Source organism: Podarcis melisellensis, assembly GCF_964234715.1.
Source record: "Podarcis melisellensis genome assembly, chromosome: 9".
NCBI classification, from domain to species: domain Eukaryota; kingdom Metazoa; phylum Chordata; class Lepidosauria; order Squamata; family Lacertidae; genus Podarcis; species Podarcis melisellensis.
The window spans coordinates 7,151,251-7,176,674 of record NC_138541.1 but is presented as its reverse complement, the minus strand read 5'-3'; the positions used below and the strand labels follow the sequence as shown (position 1 = coordinate 7,176,674).

General features: G+C 42.4%; 1 protein-coding gene across 3 annotated transcripts in view; it reads right to left on the bottom strand.

Annotated features, from left to right (window-relative positions):
• The window catches only part of CTNNA2 (catenin alpha 2), a 399,473-nt gene that overhangs the window by 146,633 nt on the left and 227,416 nt on the right, over window positions 1-25,424 (bottom strand). For all 3 annotated transcript variants that reach the window (XM_081924921.1, XM_081924922.1, XM_081924923.1), the window contains one exon: window positions 1,118-1,198. In XM_081924921.1, coding sequence (XP_081781047.1) covers window positions 1,118-1,198 — 81 coding nt within the window. The remainder of the gene's footprint in view (window positions 1-1,117; window positions 1,199-25,424) is intronic.

The following is a 25,424-nucleotide window of genomic DNA, read 5'->3' as shown; positions in this document are numbered from 1 at the left end:
CCAATGATGGATATGGCCTGAGAAGCAGGGGGGGGGGTAATCTGGGGAGAGAATATGTTGTGGGAAAAGTCTTGAGGGTCCAATAGAAAGTCTTGGGGGCAGTATTTGGCCCCTAGGCCTGAGGGTTCCCCCTCCTGAACTAAAAGGAGCAGGCAAGAGGCCATGATGCATGAGGGTTTTTCAAGCAATGGGCTGTTCTGCTGGTTCCTATCACTTGTGTTCAACTTCAGCTGCTACCCCCGGTCTTTTGAAATGGCAGTGTTACAGGATATACATTTTAAAAATAAAATTAATAGGGGGAGGGGGAGGATGGCCCGGAATATATCCAGCCTAGCTCTAGGTTCCCTAAAGTTTAGATCTGTTAACATTCCAGCTAATCTGATGCTGTTACTCTGTTAAAAGGGTGATCCTCCCTTCTCTAGTTCACATGAGACTGCTTTGGAACAGAGATGTTTATTTTTTTAAAAAAAAAGGAAAGAAAGAATGAAATTTGAGCTAACTTTACCTCTCTGAGCCCAAGGCCCTGCCCCTCTCAATGGGGCTACCCAAACCTTTCCATTCTAAAAGCAAGCAAGCCTACTTTCCTTAATCTTTGCTTACCTGGCTGGCAGAGCTAAGCCACCATAAGGAAGGGAATGAGGTCTCTTCTTTCCCTCTCTGGCACCCAAGCAAAAGACTCTGCTAGCCCCTGAGAAATGTAATTTCACCCAAGGATGACCGCAACATAAAAAAGCATTTTTACTTTTTCAGGTTCATATCACCATTGCTAATTTTATTTTATTGTTGTTGGCTGCTTTCATGGCTTTGTGATCCGCATCAAAAATTGATAAGCCGAAGGGGACAATAGTAATATTTTAAAAATAAAAATAAATGGGGGACGGGAATCAGATAATATGCAAGAGACCTTTGCAAATCCATGCTTCTGCCAGACTCCTTAGCGCCTACTTTGGAAGCCTGCAGTTTCAGAAGCAAAGAGTCCACACTGAGACGTGCGAGAAGATGCTTGCCAAAATAGGACACATCTCTCTAGGTCTATTATTGGCTCAGCAGCTGGCTATCCAGCATGGAAGCTTTCTTTAAATTAAATAATAAAAAAAGCTCAGTGAACGAGAAGTACCTGTCTTCGTAGATCTCTTGTTTTCTTGGTCATCTTGTCAATTGCTATGTTAAGTGGGTCCCCTTTCTCCTTCCTTCCAGTCTGTTCAAAAGATAAAGTACAATTAAAAAATTAATTAGGTAAAACACAATGGAAAAAAAGACATTAGGAACTTCAGCTTGCATAAAATATGTACAACATCACTCCCTTCCAGCTGCAGCCACTCCAGTATACACAAAAAATATTTGATCACATGTGGGAGCCCACCTGGATCTGGCTAAAGATCCATCTAGTATAGCCTCCTGCTCCCATAGTGGTCAGCAAGATGCCCATTGGAAGTTTGCAAGCAGCATTCAAGTGAACAAGGACTCTCCCCAACTGCATTTCCCAGCTACACGTATTCAGACTACTTTGATGGTTGGTGGGAGAACATAGCCATCACAGCTAGGAGCCATCTCTGCCCTCCACCAAAGTGGAAATCTGTCTACCCAGGAGCACACAAATGCATCAAAATGAATGTGGTGTCCTAGATTGTAGGAAACACAGTCCAGAAATGGGAGTGTTCAGCTATTTGAGTTGTTCTCATTAGTACCAGATATATGATGGTGTTTCCTGCTTGGCAGGGGGTTGGACTCAATGGCCCTTGTGGTCTCTTCCAACTCTATGAGTTGGATGCCATGTATTTAGCAGCAAAACAAGTTTGGGACTATAGAGGTGTGATCTGTTGGGGTACTTTATTCCAACACCTATCTTAGCTGCCTGCACTCCTTTGGGACAGCCCTTGATAAAATCAAGAGTGACCTTCCAACTGCAAAACCCAAAGGTCTCCAATGCATCCTCCCCAATATTTGATCAAACTCTGGCCATACTTTCTTGCCAGATCCTTCATTCTGTAGATGCTCATGATGTCACTGTCAGCTGGTTCTTCTCCTACACATCAGATCATTTGTACACCCTTTCCCTTTTCAGCTCCTTCATTTCACCTCCATTCTTCTCTCTCTCTCTCTCTCTTGCACTCTACATGGGTGACCTAATCAAATCCCCCATTTTTCTGATATCACCTACAGCAGATAGCACATCACCCGATCTCAGACCTTCCCACCCTCCATCCAACCTCCAGCTCCCTTGCTGATAAGTCTGCTTGGATGTCTTCTTGCTGTGCCTTGCATAGCCCCCATTTTGCTTCCTGGGAAAACATCCTAGCCTGTAGGATTGTGCCCTCCCTCTTTATACTGCTTGCTTCTGTCTCATCGCCAATTGGGAGTTATTTCCTATATTAAGTTTTTCAACTCCAATATTAAGGGGATAACTGCTGAGTGCAGCAGATTACTTTAAAACAAATCATAAAAGGATGAAGAGGGGAGATTAAGGTGACTCAGTAGATCGCACCGAAGTTTTGTGCTAATGCATTATATCCCTGTACTGTAGCCTTTGCTCTAGGAAAAAAAAATCTGGCAATACTCCTCACTATAAAACGAATATTAAGAGCTTCTAATCTCCATCCTGCCAGGCAGCAGGGATGTTAAAACATGATAATAAGCAGCAAAACAGCTTGAGGACAGAAGGAAAATGTTCCTTACGACGGTAACAAGGCTCACATTGGCAGACATTAGGTGCAGGATAAAGGCAACTTCCACTTAAAACATTTTCCCCCCTTGGAAGAAGTATCAACACAAAAAGATCCTCAATTCAAGTTTGGTTTTTTGTTTTTTTTTAAGGAAGTTGGGAGGGTGGAAACTGTATTTTATAGTTCACAGTCAAATAAAAAAAAACAGCAAAGAGGATAGTTTTAAAGGTCTAAGGGAGGGAAAGCTTTAAATGACTTCAGGGTATGTACTATCTTGCTTTTTAGAAGAAGGTTGTCTCTTTAAAGATTAGTTAATCTCTTATCACATTTTTAAAAAACAACAACAACCAAGAACAGCACAGTTTGAATCTTAGTGCTGCCTTCTATTCTCCGAAAACTAGAATAGTCAGGGGTTACTATGAACTCCACAAAAAATGAATCAGTTACCTGTATTTTCTAATAGTGCAGGAAACAGCCATGAGTGGCTGGCAGCACTTGGAAATTGAAAGAGACAAAGTCTGACTTTGTGCAATGAGCACAAGGCGACATCAGAAGATCTGAGCAAACTGTTGCAGACAACTCCAACACCCAGACCTCATTAACAACACATATACTTGCAGAAGTGTTTGAAAATAAAACAATGGATACACTATAGCAGCTGGTATTGTGCAACACTTCACACAACAGAAGAGCATGTGAAGATATGAAGACTATTGCTGCATCAATGGCTTTTTAGGGTTTCAGACACGGGCCTTTCCCCAGTCCTCTTCTGGAGATGCCAGGGACTGAACTGAGTAACTTCTGCATTCGCAGTAGAAAACTGAGCTACAACACCTCCCCTCTCTTCAGAATTACCATGTGCTCACATATACTGCTAGTATAATCCAATCTATTACCATCATCATCATCATCATCATCATCATCATCATCATCATCATTATTATTCTGCCCATCTGCTTGGGCTGCCCCAGCCATTCTGGATGGCTCACAACCAGAGCTTTTTTTCAGCAAGAACACACCGGAACACAGTTCCAGCACCTTTCAGGTGGGTGCCATTGCGAGCCCCACAGCAGGGAGGAGGAGAGGATGGAGAGTTCCTTTTTTCATGAAAATAGCCCTGCTCACAACAAATTAAAATATCAAACATAGTAAAACTTGAACCATTAAAACTTCTCTTCTATCTTCTAAAAGTCAGATAGTTGTTTATTTCCTTGACATCTGACGGGAGGGTGCTCCACAGGGTGGGCACCACTACCAAGAAGACCCTCTGCCAGGTTCACTGTAACCTCACTTCTCTCAATGGGGGAACTGCCAGAAGGTCCTAGGAGCTGGGTCTCAGTGTCCAGACTGAACAATGGAGGTGGAGACTCTCCTTCAGGTATACAGGGGCAAAGCTATGTAGGTCTTGAAAAGTCAGCACCCATACTTTGAATTGCACTCAGAAATGTACTGGGAACCAATGCAGATCTTTTAGAACTGGTGTTACGTGGCCCTGGTGGATACTCCCAGTTACCAGGTCTGGCAGCCGCATTCTGGATTAGTTGTAGCCCCACACAGAGCACATTGCACAGTAGTCCAAGTGGGAGATAACCAGAGCAAAACAACTGCACCTTCCAGAAACTCTCAGCAGGATCTTCCCCCACACCCAAACATAAGGGTGTTATGACAGGTTGGCTTGAGGGATTGGAAAAGCCATCTTCGCACAAGGGTGGAAGAAAGAAACTAGGCACTCAGTATTTATGCGTATGCTCCCCATCTAGACACAAAAATTAGAGCTGGGTATTGATATAATGTGAGGAAACAACATTATAAGCTGGTCTGGGTTTTGGGGGGGGGGTTGTTTTGCTTTTTAATGTTTATTGTAATGATATGTTCATCATATCATTAAAGGTCTTTTAACACTAACATGATGTTCTCTTTCATCTAGTAATGAGTACAATCAACACACACACACACAGACACACAGAATCACAGAAGGGCAGCCATATTGTATAACTATTAATAGATCAAATTGCCCCCAGTGTATAACCTGACACTCAATTGTACTCTTTCTTAATACGTAGGGAAATTAAATGTGTGAGACAATTTGGTGTGGGAAAGAAACCCCTCTACTTGAACCTATGATCCAGGTATCTGAAAAGGAAGACATCCAGAGAACTAGAATACATATGGTTTAAATAGTTTATAAGAAAGAAAAAAAAGGACAGGTGATGGATCATAGCTGCTGGCAGCTTTTTTTGTATGCCATCTGTTGTATGCTGGAAATATATGTGTTTATTAAAGTATACTTAGTGTCTTTAATATTTCATTATCATAGGGTTGCCATATTTCAAAAAGTGACAATCCTGAGCTTTTTTGGGGAAGTTGTTAAGCTTATTTTCCTTTTCCTTTTTGGCCAAGGTTGTTGATGATGTTTCTTAGTTTTGCCCAAAGTTATTGACCTTTTTTGCAAAATCTAAAAAAAAGAGAGAGCAAAGCTTTTGAGCTATTTTTAAGGTCATTAGCAAAAATATACACTTCCGTATGTCCGGATTTTCCCAGACTTTTAACAATTTCCACCTGGACACTGTTTCTGACAACCAAATCCCATTTACATCTGGGAAATTCCTACGTATCAAAACTGTTAAATTCCTAGAGGCCATTACAAACACACATGTATTACACTCCCCAGAGCTGCAGTCAAAAGCATACACTGATCTAAGAAACTGACATAAATTATTTGGCTCCATAAACTAGAGAACAAATGCTAGTCATTCTCTCTGTGTATGTGTGGCATACACACACACACACACACACACACACACACAGGGCATCAGTCAGACATAAATCCAGTCCTGATTTTATTGGAATCTGCAACAATTGCATTCAGAAATGCAACCTTTGCAAGAGCACCATTTACTAGCTAAAATAATGGTGGCAAGTTTACTGCTGTACCAAAGTGCCATCGTGCTTCTAGTAAGGAAAGCAAGATAAAGGGAGGCTTAGAATTAAGGGGTTTTAAAGAAACAAGGCCTCCTTTTCCTGTACAAGAAGCACCGGCTGCAAATGTAAGGCATTTTACAATGCATCAATTCATAACACAGACATATTCCTGCTTTTCAAATAGTTCTGCAAAAAAAAAAGATAGAAAACAAGGCCCATTGTTTTCCAACAATGAAATACTCCCTTATGGAGTCTGTGCAACTGATATACAAGTGAAAGCTAAAACCACTCCAGCAGCTCACCTACTAACATATTATTACCCATTGTATGTCCAAAACATCCCGGTGCCATTTACCCAGTAATTTATCCAGGAAGAGACAGCCAGACAGATTATCTATCGATCTAACAGCTATAGTGCCTTAATGTACATTTCTTCCATCTCTCTCTTTCTCTCTTCACTCCCTCCCACCCATGGTCAGATCATCAGCAAGGAAGATGACACCGTTATTCACAGCTCATTCAGAACTTCAATATCACACTCTTTTATTAAGGCATGCATTACTATTCGGGGATGATGACCCTCAAATGATTCCCAGTATTTCTGTCCTACTAGAAAACATCATTATTCTTTTAAAGAAATTCTCCTTAATATCTCAGAACTGGTAGGCAGGAATGTAATAGTAAGAGGAAGTAAAACCCAGTCACAGGAACATTTGGTAGACATGGCGATTTTATTTCTCCAGGAAGGACCATTAATTACATGTGCCACCACATTCCTCCTCCTTTTGACTTCTCTTACCCCATCTGCTTCCTCCCTCCCTCCCAAATGACCCAAGGATGGATGGGCACTCTGTGTTCTAGCAGCCATATGGTAGCAGGCAGCCACATCAACAAGGATTACCAGAGAGAGCTCTTGGGGTGAATGTGTCTTTTGGTAGAGAATATGCGATGGGACAACCTTGTCCACAAATTAAGAGACCTGTGATTGGTTTTGCTGGGCCAACACACTCACTGTAAGTCAAGACTGGTTCATGCAATCCATATCCACTTTCAGCATCCAGTAATGATGTGTGTGTGTGTGTGTGTGTGTGTGTGTGTGTGTGTGTGAATGAGTGATCACAAATAGAGCTCCACATGTCATACTTTCACATCTTCTTACACTGTCTCTCAGGAAATAACATTCAATGAAGTCAATTCACACAAACAACTGCTGATCATTGAGAGATAACCAAAATTCTGCAGCTAGACTGCTGATGGGGACAGACTATCATGAGCAAATAATTCCAGCGCTCAAAAGCTTATACTGACTTCTCATATGCTATCGGATCAGGTTTAGGTTGTTGTATCAATTAACGAGGCCCTTAACAACTTGGGCCTGGAATACCTCAGGGACCACCTGATCCCTTATATCCTTGCTCAGTCACTTAGTTCTTCTGTGGAGTCACAGCCAGTGGTCCTCAGCAGAGGCATGGCTTGTATCTACCAGAGGCCATGCATTCAGTACTGTGGACTCAATTTTATGGAATTCCCTTCCAGTTGAGCTCAGATAGGCCCCTTCCCAGATCAACTTCCAGCAGCTACTAAAGCCTTTTTATTATCCCAACTAACATTATAACTGAATTATGATTTTATATCTTTAACTGATCTTTATTTGCATTATATCAAGTTTATTGTACACCATACACAGATAATTGCAATTATGCAGTGTATAAATGGTCAAATTTGCTCAGTCAATACAGCATGATGCTCTTAATCTCAGGGTTGTGAGTTCAAGCCCCACATTGGGCAAAAGATTCCTGCACTGCAGGGGGTTGGAATAGATGACCCTCATTGTCCCTTCCAACTCAATAATTCTATGATTCTAAATAATGAAATGAAATGCAGTGACATCAAGAGGCATACATGCATGGCTGGAGCAGGTCTTTGGCTGATCTAAAGCACTGAATGTCACATGCTGACTGGGTTGTGAGAAGCGTTCCTAAGGGATGACTCACTTCAACTGTGGCTATAAAGCATCCCTGATACAAAACTATGCCAGCACACTTATTTTCAGTAGCAAGCCACACACATATAACATAACTAGAAGGTGATGATTCATTTGACTTTTCAGTTGCTGACTACAAAGAAGTTTCTAAGAAACTTGCAGAAATGTTAAAAACCAAGATGGCATAACATATAAAAAAATACATTTCAATCAAAATAAGTTTATTTTTTAAAATGGTCTCTAAGGAGCTACTGGACAATTTTTAAATTTATTTCGACTGCATCAGACCAGCACGGCTACCTATCTGAATCTAGAATACATTTCAGTGACATCATTCCAATAGCCCATAAAGAAACCCGGCTGAAAACAAAACAAACAAAATCAATAGAAAGGATATTTCATCCTAAAGGCCATCAGCCAATTTGTCACAATCCATCAAATGCTTGAGAAAAGAGATTTAGCCTAGCACCAAATGGATATCAATGGTAGAGCCAGGCAGACCTAACTGGGGAAAACATTAACTTTAAATGGCTCCCTCCCTTATCATGAGCCTCCCTCAGAGAGGGCACCCAGAAAAAGGTCTGGACAGGTTCATATTGGGAGGAGTGCTCAGTAGGTATTAGGGTCCTGAGCTGTAAAGGAGTTTAACTATTTAAATTAGCATTTCGAATTGGGCCCAGAAATGTACAGCCAGTGCAGCAGTACCAAGATATTTGCTATATGGTTGAGTCTCCTCGACTGTCAACACTCAGGTGGCTGCATTCTGCACTAGTGGTAGTATCTGAACTGCCTTAACATAAAACAAATTGCAGTAATCTAATATTACCAGAATATAGGTTACTGCAGCCAGGTTATCCCTGTCCAGATAGGGCTGTAACTGAGACACCACCTAAAGTTGGTAGAAGGCACTCCATGCCATTGACGCTATCCGTGCTTCAAGTGACAGCAATGGATCCAGGAGAACCCCCAAACTAGGGATCTGCCCTTTCAGAGGGACCCATCTGGAGCAGACTGCACTCCACTCATCTGGTCAGAAGAGCCACACATTAACAGCATGTCAGTTTGGTCTGGATTAAGCCTCAGTATACTAGCACTTATCCCATCCATCAATCCCATCCATCATTGTGACCAGGCGCCTGTTGGGCACAACCACCACCTCATTTGCAGAAGGTGAAAAGGAGTCTCAAAGCTGTGTGTCATCATCATACTGACAACAACACACTGCTGAACACTGTACCCTCTATCCTCCAAACACCACCTTCTGGAGCTGACCATCCAACCAAAAGCAGAGCCACCATGCAACACAATAACTGATTCAAGGTCAGTTGGGTCTACAGAGTACTGGGCTTGACACAGGTCAAAATATGGGATATTCAGGTCCGCATTCTCTGATACTTGAGCTGTCTGGAAAGTATGTATGAAACGAACAACTGGATGGGTGGCACAGAAGCATATATGCATATGGAGTAGGAATTGCTCTCCAAGATCTCAACTGAAGCTCTTTCTTAGCCTTGCAATCTGGAGAGGATATAAGCTCATCTCATTCACAGCATATCCTCTGCCAATATACTGTAGTCAGGTATAGTCATGTTTGCAGAACAAAACAGGAAAGGGGGGGTGAAGAAAATCCCATCAATTAAACTAATATTTTACCACCCATTATCTTGTGATGACAACAATAGTTAGATTTAATAAATACACATATCCTTTGATTTCACACACTAGAGTGCATTCACAGTGCAGCTCAAACAGGTGGCTTAGAGGCCATGAATCATCATGTTTTGGGGCACGAGGGAGGGAGGAAACAAGAGAAATCTCAATGACACTTTAGATTGTAGCCAAAGGGCTATTTAAATTTGCACCAAAACTCTTAGAATAACCCACATTCCAAAGATCTATCAGTGATTTTCACTTTTACTTCAGGAAATGATGCACTATTTCAATTCTAAATAAGAAAAAATACACCCACTTTATTACATCCAAAGAAAACAGGTGCCTCCAATTTAACACAGGCATATGTTTTTGTGCAAGGAGGAGATTTTATCAGGAGGTAGTAGACTCATCCTCCTACAGTGAACTTAAAAATTAACATGAGAGCACAGATGAATACACACACACACACACACACACACACACACACAAGCAAGAGGAATACAGATAGAGAGGGGGAGATTTAAATAAATAGAAATGATCTTGGAGCCAATGATGCCATCATGAGAATGGGACAAGTTTGGAAATGGGCACACATGTACTGATGGATAGATGAGACATCTGAAAGTATTCCCATACTGGTGAAATAAGATAAGACTCAAAGCCAATTTTGGCAATGATTTCTAATGCTTTCAGAATCATTTCAAATGCATCAGAACTAACTACCTTCAAACTTCTGTTTTCCCAATCGCACACAGCTTGTCCTCCCACTCCTTCCTGACTGCAAGAAAAAAAACTTTCGATAGCGGAAGGAATTTTTTCTAGTTGGGCTTTCTGCTCCTTTCTATGGACAAGCGTGCCAAAGAAAAACCACATATTTTCTACAAACGCTTCAAATTATTGCTGGGGACCATTTAAATTTGCTCCTGACAGACTTGGCTGGTAAAAACACATTTATTTGCTTGTGGCAGACGTGGCTGGGTACCAATCTCCTTCTCTGTGAAGGGGTCCAACATGAAGAAACTGGGAATGCCCACGGGTGTCTCTTCTGCATTAGCACACCTGCACTGCATCCTGGGTTGAAGATACCTGGTATGTTAATGAAGGTGCTGTTCTCTTACCTAGGCCATTTGCACATCATCTTAAGGATAATTTAAAGTTCGGCTTTGCAGTTTTCCTCTGAGAAGTCTATATTATTTGGCCATTTTAAAAAGATAGTGAGAAAAGCAAACTTCAAAACAATTTAAAAAACAAGTACCATAATTGGGACGTTGGGGATTCTGATGTTGGCAAAATCGACCTCTGAAAGGTCTTGATGCAAAGTGATGGTTTTGACCTGTAAAGCCTTGTGTGGCTCAGGAACCCAATATCTCAAGGACTGCCTCTCCCCACGGGAACCAACCCAGTCCTTGCAATCAACGTTTCAGGGGAGATCTGGAGGGTGGCAACATGAGAACAGACCTTTTCAGTGGTGGCTCCCTACTTGTGGAATGCTATCCCAAGGAACACTCACCTGGCACAATCTTTGCCTAGTTTTAGATGCTAAACAAAAATGTTCATTTTTACCTGGGCTTCATTTCAAGGGCTTTAACTACTTGAGGCCTCTTTTAGTGGGGCAGGACCTGTAAGACCTATATTTTCAGTTGTATAGCTGGGTTTGATGTTTATATTGGTTGTATATAGTTGTAGGGTTTATACTGCTTGCAAGTTGCTTTGGGTCACTTGTGAGGAAAGTGACTAATAATAATAACAGATTTAATATGCGAGCAACATTGGTAGGAAAACAGAGTTACTATATCACATAATAAAAGAACTGTGATCAATGTGGCTGGTTGGGGGGGGGCGTTGGGGAATTGCATACTGTTACTTGAAATAAAGAAGGCTGGTCGCCAAAGAATTGATGCTTTTGAATTATGGTGCTGGAGGAGACTCTTAAGAGTCCCATGGACTGCAGGAAGATCAAACCTATCCATTCTGAAGGAAATCAGCCCTGAGTGCTCACTGAAAGACAGATCATGAAGCTGAGGCTCCAGTACTTTGGCCACCTTATGAGAAGAGAAGACTCCCTGGAAAAGACCCTGATGTTGGGAAATATGGAGGGCACAAGGAGAAGGGGACGACAGAGGAAGAGATGGTTGGACAGTGTTCTCGAAGCTACCAGCATGAGTTTGACCAAACTGCGGGAGGCAGTGGAAGACAGGAGTGCCTGGCATGCTCTGGTCCATGGGGTCACGAAGAGTCAGACACAACTAAACGACTAAACATCAACAACAACTTGAAATAAAGTCATGTTTCTAAAAGAAACACCACCATCCAACACAACTATATATTAAAATTTGAGGGCTGTAAAAGCAAGAGCTGTCTATATGATGCTAGGAATGGCAGACAGATTATTCCAGTTACTCCACAGACTTTGCAAAAATTCAGAGGACTAACAAGAACCCCTATAGACCAGCAACTTCTCAGCAGTCTTTCCACAGGAGATGCTATGGGGTGGCAGAACTATATGCTTGGCTTACACAAGGCTGCAGGTTATCATGTTGGTGCACCAACTAGGATCTTGGGGAGGAAAGGTCTCCGCTTAAGTCCTTGGAGAGTTGCAGTGGAGAAGGGCCATAGTGCAGGCATATTTTATTTGTTTGTGTGCATAATTCATATCCTGCCTTTCCAGCCATATGATTTGTTTCAAAACAAATAACAATAAACTACAATCACTAAAACCAAATCAAATATGCAACATAATTAATATTATTCAAGTGTTATCAGTTTGTGCATGCCAGACCTCTCTAATCCCTGGATCCAGTAAGTGCCAAAAGCTAATCAAGCCAGGCCTGGGTGAAGGGCCATTCAGAAAACAAAGGATCAAAGGGCTTGATGCTACACAACTGGGTGGAGCCCCCCAGTGTAGTGTAGTGGTTAAGAGCAATAGACTCGTAATCTGGGGAACCGGGTTCGCGTCTCCACTCCTCCACATGCAGCTGCTGGGTGACCTTGGGCTAGTCACACTTCCCTGAAGTCTCTCAGCCCCACTCACCTCACAGAGTGTTTGTTGTGGGGGAGGAAGGAAAAGGAGAATGTTAGCTGCTTTGAGACTCCTTTGGGTAGTGATAAAGCGGGATATCAAATCCAAACTCCTCCCCTCCCTCAACAGATAAATCCAGAGTTTAGAGTAGAGGGGTTAGGAGAGGTGGGGAGCAATTCTAGAGAGCCATGCTTGATGTCTGTTTGGATCCAAGGCTGTGGCTATGGGAGAAGCAAGGCCACCTTGGGGTGTTGATGTTGTCAACCCCTCCATCATAGGCCTGATCATCAACAAGATGCTGAAAACTAGTGATCTGAGCAGTTTCCCTGCCTTTCCTTTCATCTTTTTTTTTCTTTTTCTTTTTAAAGGCACAGCCTTTTGATCAGGTAAAAACATGCTTTTCTTAATTAGTTAACTGTCCATTTAAGTCTCTCTCTCTCTCTCTCTCTCTCTCTCTATATATATATATATATATGCATGCAACTAGCCTTTGAGAGGGAAACCTGGAAATGTCTTTGCTTAGATGGCAGCCAACATTTCATTGAAAGAGCTAATCTTCTAATTACCATCCACCGTAGCACCCACAACAAACTCATAATTTAAGGACCCACAGTTTGCCAGCTGCAAACTGCAATCTGTATTGATTCCATTTTCACTTCATTTGCTCTGCTTCCCAGTCGCAAATGATGCTTGTGCAAAGGTAATGCACAGGAAGCACATGTTCTTAATACTGTATACTCAGTAATCTGCAACAAAGGAGGAAAGGGCACTGGCCTAAATTGGAACAATCAAATCACAAGCAAAATAAGAAAAGTCCTTTCATTCAATTGATTATAAATCATTATCAATGATACTGCAGCCTCCGTTTCACAGAGGATCATCATTACTAAAGACATCAATACCAAAACACACTTTCCTCCAACTGTTCTTACAGTTACTCCTCGAATCCCATACACTTCTAGTCCTCAACAGGACAACTATGGACCTCCTCAAAGTGTTATTTTATAGTCCTCCAACCTACTCCTTTCACTAATCGCTCCTAAAAGCCATCAGTATCCCTCTTTAGGTATGGTAGTGCAAAAAGCAAGAGAAGTACTGGACAGATGAACCACAGAGGATCAGAGCATGAGTGAGGAACGTTGTACAGGGGCAGAAATAGATGTTGCTCTATAGGCTTCTCTGTATGACCCCCAAGACTCTCCCTGAACTATACCCCTCATTAACCTGTGCCCACCTTGGGTACTTTTGTCTGAGAGAAACTCTGGATTTTCCATGGCTGGAATGTAGCCTGCTTTCTCATGCAGCCTCCAGAACATTAGCCACAAAGGAATGTGGCCCTTGGGCTCGGGAAAAACCTTCCCTGTGCCTGGTCTAAACCAATGTGGTACCTTCCCAGTTGCTGTTCCATCAACCCCAGCCAGCATGGCCAATGGTCAGGGATGGTGAGAGCTGCAATATAACAACATTTGGAGGGTACCACATTGGCTACCCCAACAGAATGTAAGACAGCTTACATACTGGTGGGGATGGGGAAATAAGTACATATAACCATTGCCTTAATATTCCTGGGAACCAACCCAACTCCTTCAAGGCATATTAAACATGGCAATGGGTCCCAAATCTTGCCTACTGGCATTTTGATATCCACTACAGGCACCATAGGCCTGCCCTCCTCTAGAACCTTATCAGCTTCTATCAATGTGGAGTCCATTATACTAATTTGCAACGTTAGATGTCTGCCATCTCTATCCAATCTAATAATTAGAAGTGAGTACTATTTATAGAGTTAAACTCACAAGGGGGAAGATTGTGAATATGAATAATGAGGAGTTCCAGGTAACTGTCATTCAGATAACAGGTTTTCAAGTGTAAGTCACTTGTTAGGGGGGCTCCTAGTACATTGATGGGAGAGTATTAACTCTCTGGCAGAGAGATAGCTCCAAGGTAGGAGAACCACCTACTTAATTATCTATAATAATCCTTCCAAAGCATAACAGTTTGTGGGAAATCTCCCATTCATGGCTCCGTCCTGTTAGCTTTATGGATCTAGTTGGATGCCCATATAAGGTGGAATATTAATGTAACACATCATGCTATCTATTTCTTATAGATAAGGGAGACATAAATTTATTTTTTCAGAGATTACTGTTGCACAGCTTGAAGCAATTGGATGCATACAAACTGAACCCGTTTAGAATAAAAAAGAATAAAAAATTGTCCGGGCCCACAATTATGATTAAAAGCTTTACTAATCAGAACTTATTCAAAACAGGCACAAAAACAATCAACGAAACATCTAAATAGTTCTATAAAGCATATGCTTATCCAAGGACAGGTTTTTCTTCTTAAATATATATGATCAGAGCAAAAATCAAAGCTTTGTCTCTCCCATAGCCTGCATTAGCCTGCATCCAGCCTAAACTTCTGCAGCTCCTGGAGAAGGTTCATTATCACATCGTTCTCTGACTGTGCCTGGGAACAAAAGACTCAAGAGGCAACTCCCTCTCATAATGGAGATTTGCAATTAATTACCTAAGGTTAAACACTCACCTGTAAGAGCAGAGAACATAAACAGTTATTCAGCAACCTGTTAGAGCTCAGAGAGCTTCAGTATGCTTCAACTGAATTTTCCAATCTTAAACCCTTCCAGCAATATAGGCATTCTCCATTTCAGTATGCAATTGAACAATTATACTTAACATTTACACCATTCTCTGCACCAGCCTTCATGATTATCTAGGTTTTCAGGTCTTGCTGACTATGAGAAGATATCCACCCCCCATATGCCATGTAGGCATAGGCAACTTCCCACTGGAACTGATAATCTCCACTGTTGGCCTTACACTACAGTGGATGCTTGGATATGTCCTTGCTTGTTTTTAAAGGCCCAATTCAGGGGTGGGGAACTGGATCACACCAGTGGGCTAGATTCTTATCTCACCCACCTGAGGGCCAAGTTTGGCAGTGAATGAGGCTGCACACCTGTCAATGATGTCGGTGAATGAGGCTGCACATCTGATGTCACAACTATGTCAGGTTATTCATTTTTGCCAACAGGGTTTGAAAGCAAACTGTGCAGGCAAAGGCACAGTTCTGTACAGTACTTGCAAGGAGTGATGATCATTGGTATTTGCAAAGTGCTTTGTGAGGGCCTTTACAGAGGACATAGAAAACCTTCTTTTGGCTGAACCACATCTTTATCTGCCTCACACCTGATATACAAAATGTATATAGCCATAATACCGAATGGGAATACCAAGTGCCATAGGTTTTTGCCTCCTTTGGGGTGTATGGGGTATATGAAGAGGGGTAGAACCTCTGGCAGAGGACACATCATGCTCCTTCTAAGGTAGTTTGCCCACCTTTGGTCCCCACCTTGCACTCAGCTCTCACCTGTGGCTCCTAGAAGCTGTCAGTATGCAAGAGCAGCCACACCCCGGGAAATGGCTTTGACTGCCCAGCTAAACCAGGTGACGGTAGCCAATGGGTCTTAAACCTTCAGTGAGTTAGGGATTTCCTCTGCATGTAAAGACAGGCTCCGGTGGATTGAGTGGACAAGACCAATAGCGGGTCCAACGGTCAAGAAGGCGGTTTCTGCATGTGCTGTAGAGGGACGTAAGGGGCAGATGGGACTTGTCTGCCTGGGAAGGGAGCTGATCTAGGAGAAGGAAATCTCTGATCCTAAACCTCTGCTGCCTTGAGGGTCATCTACGGGAGAAGAAAAGGCTAAGGAGTAAACCCTACACAAATTTGAAGTGAAATCCCTAAGACGGTTAGATGGCACCTTGTATGCCTCCTTCCAGCAATTCCTACAGCCAAGCTAGTGCCAAAGGTATGCTCTGCTTTCCCTTGGACCACATCACTGATTCTGAGAATGGGGTCTTGTAGTCTGGGAAGCCCAGGATCTCCATACACACTGCCCAGGATTGTGTCTCAGGGAGTTGTGTGCCAAATGGGAAGGCTTGGTGGGTCTTCTTAGGCCCCTGGGTTAGAGGTACCCCACTGCTGGTGTCATTATTAGTGTTTCCTTGAAACACACACATACACACAGAGAGGTAGCAACCATATACCACACATCCTCTAATGAACATGTCAAGTTTAGTGAGAGCAGTGACCTGCATGCCTGGGAGCCAAAGCCTTGTCCAGCTGGCCATCCCTCAGCTGAACCCCACCTGCACTGCAAAAATTAAAATAAAAAAATAGTAATAAATAGTACAAGGATTAATTTGATCATGTAGCATAACTTCCCCCTATCACTCTGAATTAATGGCTGGCTGGCTAAGAAGATGACGAGATTCTCATTAGTGTAAATAATGAAGCACTGCTGAGCATTAGCTCTGCTCTTTGAGTCTTAAGAATTTCCCTCTAGGACCCTGTCATGAAGCTTGACAGAGTCGGAAACGCATAATATATATTCTAAATTAAGTGGACCTGGGAAGAGAAACACAAAGGGTGACAGCTGGGAAGGAATCATCCTTGGTTCCTCACCATTCCAGGCACCTCCGCAACAAATCTTGCATACGACACACCGGCCAGGAACACCCGGCCATATATTCCTGCCACCTCTTCAGATCAATGTTCTAAGTGATAGCAATTCAAGTTTGCTTGTCAGTTTAATTAGGGAAAGTGAAACACAATTACAGGGCATTAGTGCAAAGCCAGTGCAAAAGGTCCATTTGGGATTCTTGCAGCTGGAGAAACCAACTGACATGACATTTTCCATCAAAAATCTTAATTAAAAGCATTACCCGAGGGGGGGAATATAGCAAGTGCCACTAATAATGAACACTGTTTTCATCTATGCACTAATTAAAGCTCATATATTTATTTTGGAGGAGGTTTTTTGGCATTTCCTTAGCTGTCGTTTGGCACAAGGAGCATGAAATAAACCAGCCACATTTTAAAGGGAAATCTTTCTGTTCCCATAATCCCCCTTCAAGCTAAGGCACATTGAAGGCTTCACATTGGGGGGAGAGCGGGAAAATAATGCAACAGCACAGGGCAATAAGGAAAGATCCACATGGCTGGAGACATTTGGAGAGCAAATGCCAACGCTAGAAGCCTCCCAGCCAAAATGGGGGAGTTGGGGCATTTGGCTCAAAGGCAGAACTTAGTCGGAATAAAGGAAACCCAGTAAAATGACAAGAACCAGCGGGATACTGCTACCCCTAGAGCAGGGATGAGAGCCCTGGGAGTGATGCTTCTCTGCATGCCAAGGAAGTCAAAAAGTCCAACAAGCTAGAAATCCTAAAAGGGACAGACTCCTCCATAGAATTGTCATGATTTAGTACTGAGTAACAGGGAACGTGCAAAAATGCTCAGGGAGATCTTGAGATGAGGAATAAAATCAAGTAACATTTCTAGATACCCTAAATGACTGTGCCCTGGAATAGACAAGAGGGGAGGCAGCCCTAGGCTTAATCCTAACTGGCACCAGGAACTGGCATGGGACTAAATGTAGTTGAACCAATTGGGATCGGTGACCACAGTGCTAATCAAATTCAAAATATATGCAAGTGGACAGATGTCAAGGAAGTCCAACACAGTCCCATATGACTTCCAATGAAGAAGTCCCTCATAAATGAGATGGTAAAAAAGGAAGTTGAAAGGGGGAGTCAGATGTCTCCAGAATGCTTGGTGGGGTAATTCAAAACCGCAATAAGAAAAGCTTGGCTGGAATATTTCACTTAGAACAGGAGAGGTCCCGTAAAGTCCAAGAGGATGCCAGGTGGTCAGTGAGCAGGGTAAAGAAAGTTACTGGGAACATGAAGGTTTCTTCTTTTTTACAAATGGGAATATTACCCAGTTGAGAAGAATGAAAGGAACACAGCCATGCCCCTCAAAATCCATGCAGATAAGTGCTATTGTACAGGTAGAGTTCTGCACATAGAACAGCAGATAAAACCATGGCACTCTTAATCTTAAGGGTCATGAGTTTGAGCCCCATATTGGGGAAAATATTTCTGCATTTCTGCATTGCAGAGGTTTGGACTAGATGACCCTCGTGGTCCCTTCCAACTCTAAAATTCTATGATTCCATGAGCATATTGGAACTACAGACCGACATTACAATGTTTTTAGTAATATATTTCTCATTGCATTTCTAATTCCCCTTTGTATTTTCCCTGCCTGGTGCACCCCGCCCCATTCTCTTCTCATTTTGAAGGTGTGTGGGGTTGGGGCTGCAGGGGAGAAGAGGGAGAAGTTCCATTCTATGAGATGTCTCTTGTGCTAGCAGGAAAAGAACATTAAACACCCATTAAAGCCCAATATATACTAAAACATACATCAAAAGCAGGAAGCCAGCTGTTGGGCAACAAGGACACAGAGGTATGCTTAAGCTGGATAAGGCAATTGCAGCAGGGGGAAACCTGAATTTTGAATTCTTAATGTCTGAAGATGAAGGGCAGACACCTGTGACTGAACTGTGGCAAATACTGATGAGAAAATATGAAGTTCAAGGCCCAATTGACAATTTAAAAACATAACTCATCAGGTTCAGCTGGTATCCACCCAACAGTTCTTAAAGAATTCAAATGTGAAATTGCTGATCTTCTAATGGAAAATATGCCACTTGTCAGTTGATATGATCAGACTCCATACCTGAATTCTGGAAAGTGGCCAATGTAGCAACATTTTTTTTTTAAAAAAAATGGGATCCAGGAAATTATAGGGTAGTTAGCTTAACATCTGTCCTGGGTATATTGATGAAAGTTTTATTTAAAGATAAAGTTATCCAGCACACAGGACACAGCTAGGGAACCTGCACCCTTAGGCACCTGCTGGGCTAGTGTCAACACCCATCTCTGCAAGCAATCATTTGAGAGCTCTGGTAGGACAAATGTACTCCTCCCGTACCACCCTGCTCAGTGGAAAAGGGAGAGGGAGAGGAGGGAGAGGGCGGAAAGAAACAGAAGGAAGTACTTAATCAAAAGAGTGTAAGAGTCTGTTGGATCAGGCCAATAGCCTATCTAGTCCAGCATCCTGTTCTCACATGGCCAACCAGATGCCTGTGGGAAGCCCATAAGCTTGACCCATGCATAATATCCCTCCCCCCTCCTGTTGTTTCCAGCAACTGGCATTCAGCAGCATTCTGTCTCAGACCATGGAGGCAGAACATAGTCATCATGGCTGGTAGCCACGGAGAGCCTTCTCTTCCATGAATTTGACTAGTCCTCTTTTAAAGCCATCAAATGAGGTGGCCATCTCTGCTACTGTGGAAGCAAGTTCTGTAGCTCCATCTGGATGCTGGACCCATCACTTGAGAACCTTCTTTGTGTGCATCCTCCGTGAGAGGCTATATGAGAGCAGGCCTTTTCTGCAGTGGCTTCCTGCTTGTGAAATGTTGTCCACAGGGAGGTTCGCCTGGCAACTTCGTTACACATCTTTAGGCTTCGGAGAAAACATTCCTCTTATCTCAGGCTAATTAAACAATCTGTAGCCTTTTAAACCATGAGTGGGGGAATTATTGTTTGTTACTATGGTATGTATTTTTGTATTTCTATTTTGTTAACGGCCCTGCGATCCTCAGATGAAGGGAGGTAAATAAATGTTGTTTTTTAAAGTGTTTCACACAGTATATAGTTACACTGTGGAATTTGCTACCACAAGATATGGTGATGACCTCCCATTTAGATGGCTTTAAAAGAGGATGAGGCAAATTCATGCGGAGGAGGCTCACTGTCTACCTTGACTACCAGTAACCATCAGGTTATCAGCCCTAAATGGAGATGAACCGAAGTGAACCTGGGACCTGCATACTCCACTGACCTGCATGTAGACCAGGGATGGCTGCTGCTCTTTGGCAATGGTAGGGTAGAAGGCAAGGAGCCCTCCAGTAGGAGGAGCCAGAGCCAATTAGAAGTAGAGTCAATGAATTCTAGTTTTGTCTCCACCCACCTCCCTGTTGAGGTCTACAAGGGGCAACGCTGAGACCAACAAGAGGAAGCAGACAGCCAGGGCCACCCTCTGGACTAAGAAGGCAGGTGGACTTGGAAGCCAAGTGGGACAATGCCCCATTTAACCCAACGGGCTGACTTCCACTGATGTAGACAGCTTGCACTTCAAATCTTCAAAATAATTAAATTAAAATTAAGTAAGTAAGACTCAAATTAGAGAAGGGGTTCCTATATTTGCTGCTAAATTTACTACCTCCCTCCCTCAGTGGCTCAGGTAACACATACACACCATGCATTCATTTGGGGCAGGGGCCCACTTGGCTGTTATTATTACTGTTATTCCAAGCATAGAGCATTAGGTTGACTGTCATTTGCCTATTCATCTCTCTCCTGCTCCTCCGAGACTAGCAGGCGTATTGGTTTCAACCTTGATTTTCAATTATAGTAACAAAAGTTGGCAGGGATGTGCCGAGATATATATCTCAGCACAATGTCCTGTCCTGAACTGACTGATTTGCGTGGCTTCTGTTTTCCTTTGCCTTGCGGCAAAACAGTGCAGCTGATTTATCTTGATGACCAAACAGGCCTCCTTCATTTCACCAGGGGCCCTAAAAAACCCTCATCCGCCCCTTCCAGTGTTGCTTGTGTCATGTAGCTGCTCAAAAAGGAGCAAGACACATCATGGAGAAATGCAAGAAGCAGGCATTTGCACCTGCTATCACAATGTGTACAGGACAGAAGGTGGAATGGCTTTGGGAAATCAAACCCTGATCCTACAGGCTGGCTACAAACGGACACAGGAACCTCTCATCCTTTGCAAAGAGAACATCTATTCTCCAGAGCACTCCCACTGGTACACATCATGTTGGCCACAACCCATAGGTTTCCTGAGGATAACTTGATGTGCATTATGTATTGTAAACTGCCCAGATGACTTCATGTTACGGGGCAGAGTACAAGTGCTACAAAGCAAGGATTAAAATAATATAGCTGCAGGTAAAAACCTTATTAAAAAAGTTCTGAAGCCATTTAGATGCCCACACTTTAAATATTTATCCAAAATTACGCTTTAGAAAATGTGCTAATACAGTGCCAGTCTAAGCCACAACTTGAAACACACACAGTTTTAGGCTAATGGCCCTGTTCATCTGTGTAAATGACCAACACAAACTGCAGGTCTTCAAAGTTGTTACATGGGATGCTCATTCCAAAGAGATAAAGGAGAGCTATTTTCTCAAATTAAAAATCAAAGAGGTAACAGATAATCCCCGCTGAGATGACAAATGAGAACTAACTCCAAGCAAGATTCTGCTTGGTCTATTCAGTTACAGGAAGGGGTGCAGAGAAGAAGAAGAAATCAAAAGGCGCCTTTAGAATTGACAACGAACTACCTATGAAGCAATGCTGGCATTCATCTAAATAAACACACGGCTGCTATCCTAGAGATGAAGGCAAAAGTGGTTTTATGGTTTGATCTTGAAAGAGCTTCGAGGTAATTGAGGTCATGCTTCTCTACCTTGTGGGGAGGGGCAACAAAAAGGCTAACAAGCAAAGGATCTGTCTTCCCTACATTTTCTCTGAGACACATTCAACATGACAATATGTTGAGGGTTTAGGCCTCCAAATCAACTAGAAAAAGTTTGATTATTATTTTTTTGGTCCTTTTAATGATAAAAGATCAGATCATTGGATTAAATCTGGGGACTAAAATCTGAGCTAAGTGTGCCTCCCCCCACCCCCAGCTTCTCCTCTTCAATTCCAGGCTTGTAAAATGGTATACAGGGCTCATCTATACTGCCCTTTAATGTGAATAGCAAGCTTCCTGTACTGCCTCAAATTCTTTGCCAAATCACTTTTCCCTTGCTGCAGACAGATTTTCTCATGCACCTTTTGTTTTTGAGTGCCCCTGGTATGAGAAAATCCAGATTGAGTCAGGGGAAGTGTGGTAAGGTAGTGATTTGGAGGAGAATAAGCAAGAATTGACAGAGGTACAGGAAGCTTACTATTCATATTAAACGACAGTATGGAAGAGCCTGGTGTTTATGATAAGAGATTAGTCCCCTAACCCTCTGAAGCAGATTTGGGGAATATGTTTGTGGGAGGAAGGGGAAATCTCATTGAGCAAACACAATTATGTGCCATTAGGAGACGGGTACTATTGGATATCAACTGGTGAATTGGTATTGTTGTTCATTTCTTGTGAGCCTCTTTGGGCACAATCTTCAAAGATGGCTTACAAATAAACAGATGAATGAATTCCCATCAGCCCCATCCAGCATGATCAATAGTGAGTGAGGGATGGTGGGAGTTGTAGTCCATCAACATCCAATAGGGTCACAGGTTCCGCACCCCAAGACTTCAGGTGGTAGGTCTTCTACAGTCTTGCTACTTGAGTTCCTTTAAATGACTAGTGTTTGAATTTCCTTCTTGCAAAACATGTACTCCAGCTACAACCTTTCCCCAGTATGCGATATACTTAAATACACAGCAAATATTATAGTGCTGAATAGTCATTTTTACCAAATCAAGAAGATAACTGAGAGTAAAAGTGGATGAGAAGGGCTAAGAGAGGAAATTTTCAGAATTATAAGATGAATGTTAATGTCATCTGAACTAGTGAGCAATGAAGCCTGTTTTCAAGCGTTTTCCATGTTGGCTAGGTATGAAGCAAACTTCTGAGTGTTTCTCCTTATCTTTTAAAAAGTTTAGCATAGAAAAGTTTTTCTTGGGGGAGGGGGCAAGGAAAAGCAGAGCTACTTGTGACTTCCCGCTATGGCACATGCTTAAATATTCAAGGATAAAAATGTCACTTTCAGGGTAACCCAGTAAATCAAGGAGAATTGTAAGCACTTTTCATGCAGTGATTTAGTTAAGAAGTGCAAATTGCAGGTGGGTATCTGTGACTTTCCTCCCCCCCACTTCTGAAAATATGGACGGCAGAATGACTGACGAGGGTGGCATCCCCAGTGAAAGATGAGACCTGGGGCAGGATAATGTGACAAATGCTTCCCAGAGCAAAGTCCTCTTCGCCAAATACCATTCTGTTCTCAGAAATGTACACTTTTGACATCAGAAACAAATTGCAATGACATGCAAAAGGGAGAAACTGCCACAGAGAGCTATTTATCATTTTATATAGTCCTGGGTTTTGTCAAACAGAAAGAACAATGCCACCGCGAAGGATGGGATCTATTTTGTGATAAGGCACTTTTAAGTGGTTATTTTATTTTACTTCTGGGGAAGGAAAATATTGACAAAGAAAAGTTTAGACCCTTCTTCCTTCACCTGTATTACACTATTTTCATTTAACCATATGAGACCAAAAGGGGGAAAAAAGGGGGGGGACAAAACCTGGGCAGGGGGTGGGGGGAGAGGGAGACTGTTTTATGTGATGCCATATAATGTCAAGTAACCTTTATTGGCATCACATAAGAACATTCAGAATACATTCAGAATAGATAGGCCAGTGCGATCTCGTTGCCACCCCAACGGCACAGTCACCCGCCAAAGGGCAGAAAAGGCGAGCAGTCCACCTCATCTCTGTTGGTTTCCAGCAAGGGCAGGATCCTGTAGCATACTTTGGTGACAAAAAAATCAGATAGAGGAACTTAGCTACTGTCTTGGTGAGCTCCTAGTCTCTCACTTGTAATAAGAAGCGCATGACCTCCGTCTCTGGTTTCCATGTTGGAATACATAGATGGTCTAGAAACTGTTGGCGGAGATCATCATACATTTTGCATTTAAGGGCCATGTGAGCTAGAGTTTCCAGCAGGTGGGCATTGCATGGACAGATCCTATCTTCTTCTGCCAAACCCGCAAACCTACCCCAAAGGAGGTTAGAAGGATTAGACTTGAACCTAGCCAGTGAAAAAGCCCTCCTTTCTTGTGAATTATAATGGCATATAATGTCCACAAACACTTAAACAGTTCAGGGGGAGCTGCCAACAATGGAATGTTGTAGTTCACCAGGTGGGGGTGCCCATGAACAAAGCATTCACCAACAGTGCAGTATCAGTGATTTAAATGCACACCACACACATAGAGAGAGCTTGGTACTACAGGAAGAAGGGAAGAATCTGATAGAGCTGGTGATCATGGAACAGGTTGCCACCCCACCCCATCCCATCGGGCCAGATTTATGATGGTGCAATTGGAATAATTGCACCAAGGACCATGCTTGCCAGAAAGGGTAGACTCTGAGCTTCCCCCCTCTCTTTTTTTTAAGCCTCTAGCTATTATAAAAAGGAAGTTATGACACATAATGGACAGGAAACCTTCTAAGCATTTTCTGCAAGAGTTGGACTGTTTCACCTTCTGTAACAGGAAAACTAAAATACTAATAGCAATAATCTATGTAAAAATGAAGGAGATAACTCTGCTTTCCACAATTCTCCATCCTATGTGGCTACAGGCCTAAGACAGCCCCTCGCAGGAATCAGTCAACTGTGCACACTTACCCTGAGAATAAGCACAACGAAACTCAAGAGGGAGTTGTGCATAAAAATAAATAAATGCAATGATCAGACCAGCTTAAGTCCAGCACTAGTTGTCAGTATCTTGTGTCTGACTTCTCCCTTTGAGCACTTGGAATGTGAACATTCAGTGACACCATAGCAGTCCAGCCAATTAATGAATAGCCTCACGGGCAACACAAGCAAACCAACAGATAGCAATAGGCATGCATTCTTTGAACATCTTGTAGTTTCCCGGTTTAGATGAAGGAAAATAATTTAGAGCCCAACGTGTTTTCACATACTACACAGAAATTGAGAATATAGTTGTAAAAGATGTCTATCCCTTGCATGTTATTCAGTACAGTATCATGATGCAATATCAGGGCCCCAATCCAAGTTTTCCTCTGTAATTCAGGAATGTCTAAAGCCTGGCCTTGTTTCAAATAAGTCACAAAGAAATCCAGCACAGCTTGAGAAAGATGAAATATGAAACAATGATTAATAACTAGTTTGACGAAAGATGGAGAGCTTAATATTAAGGTTGTTTGGCATGCCTTTAAAAAACAGGGTTGTTTTGAGTCAATAATATAGCTTGGCAATGCGTTGTAGCAGAAAACAATATTATATGCTGGTAACATATTTTGTTTTAATCTGAAATTACAATGCAGATCAGAGCAGTGAAACCTTTGCTAGAAATGCTGTCCTTATTCCAGCTAATATTTGCTTTCAGATGAAAAGGTGTGTGTGTGTGTGTGTGTGTGTGTGTGTGTGTGTGTGTGTAATAGGAAGGGAAAATAAAAGAGTTTCTGTTCGTTACCCCACCCCTATAAT